Genomic DNA, 12,182 nt, shown 5'->3' on the forward strand with positions numbered 1-12,182 from the left:
CGCAAAAATACCAAGATGCTCCAAGAGGGCCTGCTGCCACCGTTACGCCTGGCCCTTTGACGGACTGAAGTACTAGTCAGACAACTCCAACAATGTCTCTGATGGCTCCGGTAATGACCCCTATGTTGCCTTCGAGCTCTGGTATCACTACAGAAAAGGGATGGAAAAACACCCGATCATTTGATCGGTGTTGGGTCCTTTTGACGTTCGTGGACAAACAGGATGGCAAATGTGCACTTGTCAAAGAAGATGTTTTCAAATAGGGAGACATGTATGTAATTCTTGAGTGGATAACCCCAAATTTAATTTATGCATAGTGTTTTTTTAGTTCCTTCGTACCTAAAAAAAATGTTGTTGGAGAGAACTAGACTAGTTTTTCTCAACAATAATTATTTAGATATGAAGGAAGTAGTATATATCACGTAGCATTTGCATCTATATTATATACTCCATCCGTCCCAAAATAACTGTCTCAAGCTTAGTACAACTTTATACTAAAGCTAGTACAAAGTTGAGACACTTATTTTGAGATGGAGGGAGTACATAGTAAAAATATGTGAACTCATAAGGGCATGTACAATGGTGCTATCTTAGGAGTGTCACATAGGATAAATGATGAGGTGAAGGAAAGAAAATTCGAAAAAAAAGGCTTTGCCTTCTCTTATTTAAGAGAAGACAAGAGGTGATCTCTTAGCACAATAGTCTTACCATATTTTTAGGAATACCTAATTATAAAAGATAAGGCTAAAAGATGATCCATTATAGACTCTTTTTTTATCATCTCAAAATTACATACAAGATTTAAGATAAGACTATCTTATCAACCATTGTACATGCCCTAAGATGGTGAGCATTTTACGTTACACCGTCGTTTCATATACTCCCTTTGACCTAAAATAAGCGTCTCAACTTTGTACTAAAGCTAGTACAAAATTTTACTAAGCTTCAGACACTTATGTTGGGACGGAAGGAGTATTTATTTAAAAACATGTGAACACGCCGTGACGGTACTTGGGTTCGAGTGGCAAAATCAACAAACATCACATATTTACAGGGGCCTAACTGGGAAATGCGCCTCCCTGCGGACCCCGTTAAAGCAACGTCCTAACGTAACGGCACCGACTAACTTCGCCTTCGCTTTCCCCGCACCCCCCTTCCCGGCCCGCGCACGCTTCGTCCAACACCTGACCGCCGTCGCCATGGCCACCACGTCCCGCTCCGGCGACGACGAGGACTCGACGCCGGCGATGCGCCGCCTCCGACGCCTCTCCCTGCACCTCCTGCAGCCCGCCGCCGAGGGGGGCGGCTCCCTGGTCCCCGCCGCGTGCGCGGGGAGGCGGCGGGCGGGGGGCCTCGACGCGGACGCGGCCGCGCTCACGGCGTGCCTCCGGGGGCGGCACCGGGCGATGCAGGCGCGGGTGTACGAGTTCTACGTCGCGCGGCCGGAGCTCCAGACGCCCGTGGAGCTGCCCATGGCCGCCCACCGCGACCTCTGCTTCCGGCAGATGGCGGCGCTCGTCCGGGAGGCCGGGGTGCGGCCGCTCAGCCTCATGGCCGCCGACCCCGCCGAGTACTTCGCCGTCATGGAGGCCGTCGGCGGGCTCGACATCTCCCTCGCCATCAAGGTCGGCGTACAGTACAGGTTGGCCGTTGCTTCGCTGCTTCTTCTTCTTCTTCTTCTTTTTTACCCCGAGTTGTAGTTAATTTACTGGCAATTCAGTTCCCTCACAAACAAACTGGTAAAGAACACAGCTCGATATCTGAATTGCTTCCATATGTTATTATGTTTCATATGGGGATTGTTATGTTAGTTGGTAGTTAACGAGTGGGGTTACATAATTGCTTGATGAGTGTTCGTACAACTTTCCCTTGCTTGATGTGATGTGATGTTGCGAGGGGAACTGCGAACTGCATCTATGGATCAATTGGTAATTTCACTGTCGTTCTCAGTAACCAAAATCGTTTTGCTTTACTCTTTTGAATGTGAGTAACACAACGCGCCCCATCATACTGATCTCGACCGTACCGATCATCGCATTCATGAGGGTTCTAGCATGTTAGCATGGTTAATGTGATTTGTGAGTGTGGGGCTTGGATTCGTTGGTAGCTTAACTGCAACCTAATTCATATACGGCTAGATTGCAATTGCACTCCTTATTGAGGCAAGTACTTATGACTTATGAGTGACAAGGACTCTGAAAACAGAGTTTCAGCATGAGTACACTTAGGTTTATATTCTTTGGTCGCTTGCTGAAAGAAGCGGCATTAGCTCTTGATTACGATGGCTGGTTGCAACGCAACTTTGGTTATGGTTAGTTTGTGATTCACTTGATTGCCTACAGCTACAGGGATGCCTGCGGACTTTTATTAATTGTGAAAATATGTCAAGCATTTTGTGTCCCCAGTTGTTGTAGTCACAATGGTTTTGCTTCGAGTTTTCGGATTATTTAGGGTATAGATGCATGTGGAGTTTGGTTGGTGGCTCATTTCATACAACCTCAAATACTGCACCTTTTATCATTCTGGAATTCGACCCTCAGTTTTTTTTTAGCAAAACGGGATTGGGGACCCATATCTTCAGATTTTCATATAAAAAACATAAGGAGATCGTTTCTTTGAGAAGCAGTGAAAAATGGAGCTGATTGCTTGGTTGCTTGGGACCATGTCTGTCGATCTGTTGAAGAGATCTTCCAAAGATTTTGTAAGTAACCTGGTCAAACATTTAGCAACAGAAGAGATCGCCGGAAGAAAAGCCTCTCTCAGGAACTTGGAGTCTGACAGGGGCAGACCTGGGTAGGTTTGAGGAAAAGATTATATCGGGCAGCCCAACACTAGAAATATCACCGGAAGAAAATACCTTCAGTGGTTATGTCAGATTATATTCTTTGGTGATCCTAGCAGGACAATAACGCATCATTTGACATTTGTAATTATTATTTACTGGTTTTACATCTTACACCTTTTCCTTGTCTGTCCTTTGTTATAAATCCACTAACTTTCCTGCTTGTTAACGCAGTCTTTGGGGGGGTTCTGTAATAAATTTGGGAACCAAGAAGCACAGAGAAAAGTACTTCGACAAAATCGACAATTTGGAGTATCCAGGCTGTTTTGCTATGACCGAACTGCATCATGGTTAGACTATCTATTTAATTGTTTCATCAGTCTTTCTGATTTTTTGTTTGGTACTTTGATTGATTTGCAGTTGAACTGTCTATTGGGACTTATACCCAGCACCTAGAACACTGTTTACAATAGTTTGAAAATGTTATCTTCATTTCCGTTTGTTGCTTTTCGACAGGGTCCAATGTTCAAGCTCTACAGACCACTGCTACATTTGATCCAGTTACTGATGAGTTCATTGTTGATACCCCAAATGATGGAGCCATTAAGTGGTGGATTGGCAATGCAGCTCTTCATGGAAAATTCGCTACTGTTTTTGCGAGGTTAATTTTACCGCTTCAGGGAAAAGGAGGGGAACCTGCTGACATGGGAATTCATGCATTTATTGTTCCGATTCGGGACCTTGAAACCCATGCTGTTCTTCCTGGAATTGAGATCAATGATTGTGGGCACAAGATAGGCCTAAATGGTGTGGATAATGGTGCCCTGAGATTCCGTTCAGTTAGGATACCCCGTGACAACCTTCTGAACCGATTCGGTGATGTGGCGCGAGATGGAAAATATACTAGCAGTCTCCCCACGATTAATAGGAGATTTGCAGCAACCCTTGGTGAGCTTGTTGGTGGGCGAGTTGGCCTTGCATATAGTTCGGTGGGAGTACTCAAAGTTTCAGTAACCATTGCTGTTAGATATGCTTTACTGCGTCAACAGTTTGGTCCACCTAAGGAGCCTGAAATCAGTGTGCTGGATTACCAGTCCCACCAGCACAAACTAATGCCTATGTTAGCATCAGCGTATGCATTTCATTTTGCCAGATCGTATTTGGTAGATATGTACTCGGAGATGAAGAAAACCAATGACGAGGATCTTAGCGCCGATGTCCATGTACTTTCGTCTGGGTTGAAATCCTATATAACTTCATACACAGCAAAAGCCATAAGCATATGCCGAGAATCATGTGGTGGCCATGGATATGCCGCTGTAAATCGCTTTGGTGGTCTGCGGAATGACCATGATATATTTCAAACATTCGAAGGAGACAACACAGTTCTGCTGCAGCAGGTACCAATCGGAATCCTCTACAAAGCTCACCACGATGTTCGTTGGGCATACCTCAAATACTGTACCTCTTATCACGATGCTATATATTGTAGGTTGCTGGAGATCTCCTGAAGCAATATCAGCAAAAATTCAAGGGAGGGACACTCTCGGTCACCTGGAACTACTTGAGAGACTCCATGAGCACCTACTTGTCTCAGCCTAATCCCGTCACTGCTCGGTGGGAAGGGGAAGATCATCTCAGGGATCCTAAATTTCAGCTGGACGCATTCAGGGTGAGTCCTGTCTTCGTAATTTATGATATCAGTAGCTATTGGATAGAAGTCCTGTACTGATTGCGTAAACTCTGCTCAGTACCGAACATCAAAACTACTGCATAGTGTTGCCGCTCGACTCCAGAAGCACATGAAGACACTCGGAGGTTTCGGTGCGTGGAACAGATGTCTAAACCATCTGCTCACGCTCGCGGAGTCGCACATTGAGTCTGTCATCCTCGCAAGGTTTATAGAAGCAGTGAAGAGGTATCGTTTTTGTGCTGTTACTTGTCCTCAGTTACATTGCGCTTACCATCATTGCTTACTAGCTAGTTAGCTCCACACATAGGTTTAGAAGTAAGAGTTTGTTCAATAGTTACTACGAAGATTTGTTTGGTTGAGATCAGTGAAGGCATTGAAAAATCCTCCTGTCGCCCTGACTGCATTTTCCAACCCATTAATCATGATTATTTGCGCCTGTATTGTAAAATTATCCCTTGAAAAATCCTCCCGGCTCCCTTTCTATATTATTGTAGTTCTCTTGCTGGCACCCTTGACTTCTGCCACCGAGCACCCCTTTTTGTGTTTGAGCCCTTATCATTCTGTTACTTAGCTGAACCTTGAATGGAAATTAAAGTTGAACCACCAAAGCCTACTCACCATTGAAATGTTGTGTGAAACCCTTTTCACTTTATCCAATGAAGTTGAAGCAGCAACAATGACTTGTGATGTGTCTATGCAGTTGCCCCGATGAAAAAACACGCGAAGTACTGAAGCTGGTGTGTGACCTTTATGCACTTGAAAGGATCTGGAAAGACATCGGGACATATCGGAATGTAGACTATGTCGCGCCAAACAAAGCCAAGGTTTGCATCTGCTTGTCAATCCCATGGCACACAATTGCAGTTTCTGTTCTTAGCTTCAGACCAGAACCAGGACCAGGACCTGATGCTATGCTCCTCTGTATGCTTGCAGGCTATCCATAAACTGGTAGACTACCTCAGTTACCAGGTGAGGCTTGTGGCTCGAGAACTTGTTGACGCCTTCGATATCCCAGATCAAATCATCCGCGCACCAATCGGCATGCAATCGGAGGCTTACGCTCACTATACGCAGGGCGTCGGTTTCTACAACCAACCAACATAAACCTACGATTCTACTGGAAGCTCATACCGTTAGGCAAGAAGCTATATATAGACAAACTTCTATCATATACCCACCAACATAGTAAGGCTAAATAAGTGTATAATAAGATCTATCAAAGAAAAAGAAAGTGTATAATAAGATAAGTAATAGACATGAGATGTGTATAAGTGATAGTATTATGTATAAATTTTGTCAGATTTTGTGTGGCAACATTGCTGTGAATAAAGCTCATACATGAGAAAGTCTGTAACTACAATGTCTGATGAATTAAATCACTTCAAGCACGTGACAAGGCTTGATGTGACGAGGGAAATGCCAGAGATGAATAAGCTGAAATGCCTAACACTGAAGCATAATTGCAGCACTAGAACTTCAAACATATGTATTGTACCCAGATGATGTAAAACTGGAGCTATTGACAGATCACTAATACATCCAGCCTCCAGTTCTCTTGTTCGATACAATTCGGCACACAGAAATCATAAAGAACTTTTGAGGACTAGACTACAAACGAGACAAACTTATAATGATACAAAAGAGAGGATCATATCACTTCATCTTTTCAATCTGAATCCGAATCGTAAGCAGTGGAAGATCTAACCCTCCTATTCTTTGACATGTCAGTCTCATCATCTTCTTCATCATCGTCTTTCTTCTTTTCCTCAATTATACCTACATTTGCAGGGTGTTAACATATTTGTTATTTCAAATTGTGAAGGAATGCTGTATTGAGAAGTTAACAGTGCTATCTCTACCTTTCCTCTTCAGTACATTTTCCAAAGCCCTGGTAGAAAAATCATCTTTACTTCCAAGGTCATCAAAACCAACCAACCGATCAACAGCAATACCCTTCCTACAATACAAAAGTACCGCAAAAACACTAAATTAGAATGACCCTCGACGAAATCTGGCATGATGACATAGGAATAAAGAGTACAAAACAGTTAGATGGCTCATTATCTAATGATGAAATAGGCAGGATCCATGAACAATTTTATGCACTTACTTGAACAATATAACACATGGCAACGTTTTGATTGCTAGTTTTGCCACAAAGAAGGGAGCATTCTGCAGTAGTTATCAACAGATCAGCATCTGTCGATGTAGTAAAAGCAGAAGTAACTTAAAACTAACAGCGATATACGAACTTCGGCATCAAGCTTGACGAATTTAGTTCCCAAATAGACCGGCGCAAGTGCCTTCAAATGCTTATCCATGATCCTACCAAAGATTTACATCATTATCATTTACTAAATCATCAGGGGCAAGAGGCACTATACATAAAAAAAGGAGTTATGACTTACTTGCAGCGGTAAAATTCACGATGGTAGAAATGGCAGATGACCTTGTCACCACGAGTGACCTCTCCTAGGAAGTCTCCTTCAGTTATTTCCCTGTATTCACCATGGCCTTGCCTCTTCAGCACCTCACGCTTCTCGACCTCTCTCTGTTGCATAGAGAAAAATTAGGTGCTTAATGCATGATGTGGCACTTATACAAGCTTCTCAAGTGTGAGACGCTGATCGGTACCTTAAGAGCAGCAAGTCGTTCAGCATGCAATTTCTCAAGCTCTGGGTCCTACAAAGCAGTTCCGCAATATTAATGGTAGCGCGACAGATACCAAAGTTCTTGGTGCTCTACACTAGAGATAAACGCAAGACGGTAAGAGATGGTGAAAAGTTTAACTCACGTCCAATAACTCATCAAGATCAACTTCATCATGGACCGCAGGTGCTGCTTGAGCCTTCTCTTTAGCTATAACTTCCTATCATGGTGTCTGTGTCAGTATCGTGAAAAGGAAAAAATCATGATGAAACAAAGAGTAGTGTTATTCTTGCTCCACCAGTAGATTTGGTAAAAGAGCATAGGTTCAGAGCCATCCAAGACAGAGAGGCCACCAGCTTACAGCATGGTGGAATTCATGAAAAGTAACTAAATTTGAGAATCAAAAGTAGCCCTATATCCTCATTATGCAAAGAAACAGTAAAAAATTACTGCATGATTCCTAAGCATTACAGATGTAACCATTTTGCTAGATTCCCGGAGCAGAGCTGTCCCGTTACACACGGGCTAACATGACCCACTCGCCGAATCTTAGGCTCCCAGCAGCGCCCGTCGTTTGATTCCGAAGGCCAAGAAATGCAAGCACACGAAGGAACTTGTCCCAAGATCCAGGGGGGGCACCGGGCACGGCCCGGGCGCCGCTGGATCCTCAGCCGCTCCGGCGACCCGATCGCCGGATCAGGCCAGAGGTGAGGTAACGGCGACGCGCAAAGCGTGGAATCTGAGATGGGGAGAAGCAGGGGGCGCCGGGGGCGAGCGAGAGTCACCTTCTTGTAGTCGCGGGCGGCGGCAGCGAGGACGTTGCCGAAGGCAAGGCCTTGGAGCTTCGACTTCACCTCGTCCGGATCCATCTCTGCCGCTCGCGCGGGTCCGCCGCTTCGGCTCTGGCTCGCCGGAGATTTGCTCCGGTTCGGTGCAGGTGGCGATTGCAGTGTAGTTTTCCTTTTTCTTAGGTATAAGATTGTAGTGCCGCCGCAGTAGCAACAGATTTATACTTTCCTCTGAAAAAGTCGGCCCACCAGGCCTAGGCCTGTAGATTTTGGGCAAAAACGTGGAAAGAATTAGTTTGTTTATTCTCAAAAAATAGTTTTTTCTCTTGTAAAAATAATCAGTTTTTTTTTAAAAAAATAGAGAGGACAGAATATGTTGTAATATAGAAACATGAAAGGACAGTACTGTGTTGAAAAGACGTGGATGTTGTCTAGAGGGTGGGGTGGGAATGAATAGGGGATTTGAAATAATTATTGTTTAGACTTGAACAAATGAGGAATAAAGTAGCGTTTAATTTGTCAAGCACAAAACCTAGAACAATTAGGCTCACATATGTGCATCAACAACTTATGCTAAGTAAGATAAATAACTACGTAATAACAAGATATATAACATGAAACAATATGGCTATCACAAAGTCAAGCGCATAAGTAAAGGTCTCGGCTAAAACATAATTGAAGCACGCAAAGGCAGTGATGTATCTCGAAGCTCACACCCTTACGGATGCTAATCTTCGTTTGGAGCGATGTTCATGCACAATGCTTCCAAGATGTCACTAGGATCATCGTAATCTCCTCACGCCTTTGCACAATGCAAGATGTTGTGATTCCACTAAGAAACCCGTGAGGGTGGTCACCGAACGCGTACAAATGGCGACCCATAGGGCCAGCCAACGAACCTGTATAATTGGCAACCCTTGGGGCGATCATCGGTGAAAGGAGTGGATGTCGCCTAGAGGGGATGAATAGACGCTTTAAAATAATTACGGTTTAGGCTTGAACAAATGCGGAATAAAACTAACGTTTAATTTGTCAATCACGAAAGCTAAAACAACTAGCCTCATCTATGTGCACCAACAACTTATGCTAAGCAAGATAAACAACTAAGTGATATCAAGATATATAACAAGACACAATATGGCTATCACAAAGTAAAGTGCATAAGTAAAAGGCTTGGGTAAGAGATAACCGAGGCATGCGGAGACGACGATGTATCCCGAAGTTCAGACCCTTGCGGATGCTAATCTCCATTTGGAGCGATGTGGAGGAAGAATGCTCCCCAAGATGCTACTAAGGCCACCGTAATCTCCCCACGCCCTCGCATAATACAAGATGTCGTGATTCCACTAAGGGACCCTCGAGGGCGATCGTCGAACCCGTACAAACAGGGTTGGGGCAATCTCCACAACTTAATTGGAGGCTCCCAACAACACCGCGAAGCTTCACCACAATGGAATATGGCTTCGAAGTAACCTCAAATGCTCGGGGCAATCTTCACAACCTAATTGGAGACCCCGACGCTTGCCCAGAGCTTTACGCCACGATGAGTGAGCTCCAAGACACCACCAAGCTTCTAGGACGCCAAAGCATCCACGAAGAACAATATTTAGGGTACCAAGCACACAAGGGTAATAAACTTCTCAAACTTTTCACTCCCACGTATCACCGTGGAGAACTCAAACCGATGCAACTAATGCAATGGCAAAAACACACGAAGTGGTCAAGTCCCTCACACTCAAATCCCTCCACAACAAAAAAAGCTATGGAGGAATATGAGAGGAAGAACAAGGAGCTCACAAAGAACTCTAAGATCAAGATCCAAGGGGTTCCCCTCACATAGAGGAGAAAGTGATTGGTGGAAATGTGGATCTAGATATCCTCTCTCTTTTTCTCTCAAGAACTAGCAAGAATCATTGGAGGGATTGAGAGTTAGCAAGCTCTAAGAAGGTCAACAATGGGGGCAAACACGAGCTCAAGAGTTGGGAAACCATTGGGGAAGAAGACCCCCTTAAATAGGTCCACACAAATCTGCCCGTTATGTGCAGAATTACACAGGGGCGGTAAAACCGGTGATGCGGGTGGTACAATCGATGTGACCGGTACAACCTCCCAACTCGAGCGCTGGACACGGCAAAGTCCCAAGCGGTATAACCACCTGGAACACATGTAGTACCGGGCTATATAAAATAGCGGTACAACCGATCCACGTCCGCCCAAAACCAGAGCTTAATAGAACTGTGTCCGATTGAAGCTCGGTGTTGGGCCGGTTTAACCGCCCAGGGCTACCACCATAGGTCACCCGGCTGTGGGCGGTACAACCGCTCGGGGGGCAGCGGTACAACTGCTGGAGACCACTTAGTGGCAGCACCCCCAGGGTATCACCCATGGAGTGGTGGTTAGACCGGATGACACGAGCAAGCGGTACAATCGAATCAAGAAAACTGGTAAGACCAGAACTACCATACCTTCTGCAAATGAGATTCGAATTGAGCAAACTCAAGCTTGTTATAATAAGGAGAGGCAGTTATGAAAATGCCAATGATATAGAGATGTGAAACCTCTATGAATGAAGAACCGACAAAAACTCCAACGCCGAAAACATCATAGAAAATGCACATGGTCTCCGTTTTCGATGAACTCGAGGTTGTCATAAAGATGACCATAAGCTCTAAAACTCACAAAGAGAAGCACCAAACAAGAACCAAGAAATACGATGCAAGGAAGCAAATAGTTTGAGCTCTCAACGAATGATACGATCAAGCTACTCACATGAGAGCCTCCCTTGACAGTACGACAATCTATCCTTAAATAGAAAAACCTATCAAGGGCAAACCTATACCTTGCACATAGTACACTTGAGCTAGATTATGACGATCTAGACTTCCTCAAGATGGACCACCTTTCTTGATTGCCCTGGCTTGATGAAGACTAGTCGATTGCTCCCGCATACTCACTATGGGTGGGCCACTCTTCAACACATCTTCACAAGTCCATTGCCACCACAATGAACGGCAAGCTTCAAGCATGATATCTTCGTGATGCTCCACTTGAGCTTGCACACCGCAATATTGATGACAATCACCACTTGACTTCATCCTCCATGGGTTGTATGAGATCTTCCTCTTGACGCAAGCCCATCGAAACACACCTAACCCCACATAGAACTCTCACGAAGACCATAGGTTAGTACACAAAGCGTAATGGACAATGATTACCATACCATGGGATCACTTGACCCCTCTCGGTATATCTTGTATGCTTTGTGTGTTGATCCACTTCATTTAATCTTTGACTTAGTCTTGATCAACCTTCTGTCTTTATGACCATTCATTGGATAATACCTTGAATACCACCTTGGTCATCATATAAACTCCTTGAAACCAACACATGGACTTCAACAAGTGCCTATGGACAAATCCTACAAATATAACTTAAGGAAACCATTAGTCCATAGGGATTGTCATCAATTACCAAAACCACATATGGAGAAATATGCTCTAACAATATCCCCCATTTTGGTAATTGATGACAATCACTTTCGAGAGAGTTTATATAAGGAAATAAGCATAACCATGTACACACATGCAAAGCAATAATGCATGGGTATGAGATGCAAAGGCTTAAGCAACAAAAGCAAAACTCTCTTAACATCTCCAAACAAAACTCTCTAAACTTCTCCCCCATTGGCATCGATTGCCAAAATGGATGGAAAGTTTCGAAAGCCAATATAACAGGTGGTCCTCCAAAAAGTGTGTACTTCTCAACAAATGAGTGCAAAGAAATACAGATATACAATGATAAGTAGTTGGAGGAAAACGAACTATATCAAGGACCCAAAGATTGCAAAAAGGATTGTATGGCACAAAGACATACAAAAGAGAGAAGCAAGCAATCAAAAGATACCAAAAGGAGCAAGCAATCACATGGTCCTTCGAACCACATGAATACACGATATTATGATATGGGCAAAGGAGTGTTTTATCAAAACTAGAGAAGCTCCCCATGATTTGTGCATAATTAAGATTTTTTTTGTATTTGATACAAGTGCACAAAATAGGATCGTTGCTCCCCCAAAATTAATAGAAACACAAAGCAAGTGCAAGCAAGTAGATAAGACAATAAGCATATCACTTGCACAAAACTTATGGTTGAGCAACATGTAGAAGAGGCAACTTAAGAATAGGCCCAACCAAAATGATGTGTGTGACTCATGGCAAGGCACTTGAGAAGACTAAGATAAGGATGAGCATTACTCATTAATGTAGTCTTG

The 12,182-nt window shown here is 43.9% G+C and overlaps 2 protein-coding genes across 2 annotated transcripts; one reads left to right on the forward strand and one right to left on the reverse strand.

Moving 5' to 3' along the window:
- The first annotated feature begins 1,088 nt into the window (after positions 1-1,088).
- Positions 1,089-5,829, forward strand: LOC123413639 (acyl-coenzyme A oxidase 2, peroxisomal-like). Its single transcript, XM_045106577.1, has 7 exons — positions 1,089-1,642; positions 3,017-3,132; positions 3,299-4,182; positions 4,275-4,454; positions 4,534-4,700; positions 5,176-5,299; positions 5,409-5,829. The coding sequence occupies exons 1-7, from the start codon at positions 1,200-1,202 to the stop codon at positions 5,577-5,579; spliced, it is 2,085 nt and encodes a 694-aa protein (XP_044962512.1). The 5' UTR covers positions 1,089-1,199; the 3' UTR covers positions 5,580-5,829.
- A 72-nt stretch (positions 5,830-5,901) lies between these two features.
- Positions 5,902-8,104, reverse strand: LOC123413640 (thioredoxin domain-containing protein PLP3B-like). The gene is made up of 8 exons (XM_045106578.1): positions 7,910-8,104; positions 7,270-7,344; positions 7,110-7,157; positions 6,884-7,026; positions 6,728-6,800; positions 6,586-6,647; positions 6,335-6,432; positions 5,902-6,251 (listed from the first exon to the last, which is right to left on the reverse strand). The coding sequence occupies exons 1-8, from the start codon at positions 7,991-7,993 to the stop codon at positions 6,142-6,144; spliced, it is 693 nt and encodes a 230-aa protein (XP_044962513.1). The 5' UTR covers positions 7,994-8,104; the 3' UTR covers positions 5,902-6,141.
- Between the last annotated feature and the right edge of the window lie 4,078 nt (positions 8,105-12,182).

The sequence above is a fragment of the Hordeum vulgare genome, chromosome 7H, assembly GCF_904849725.1.
Source record: "Hordeum vulgare subsp. vulgare chromosome 7H, MorexV3_pseudomolecules_assembly, whole genome shotgun sequence".
Lineage (NCBI taxonomy): Eukaryota > Viridiplantae > Streptophyta > Magnoliopsida > Poales > Poaceae > Hordeum > Hordeum vulgare.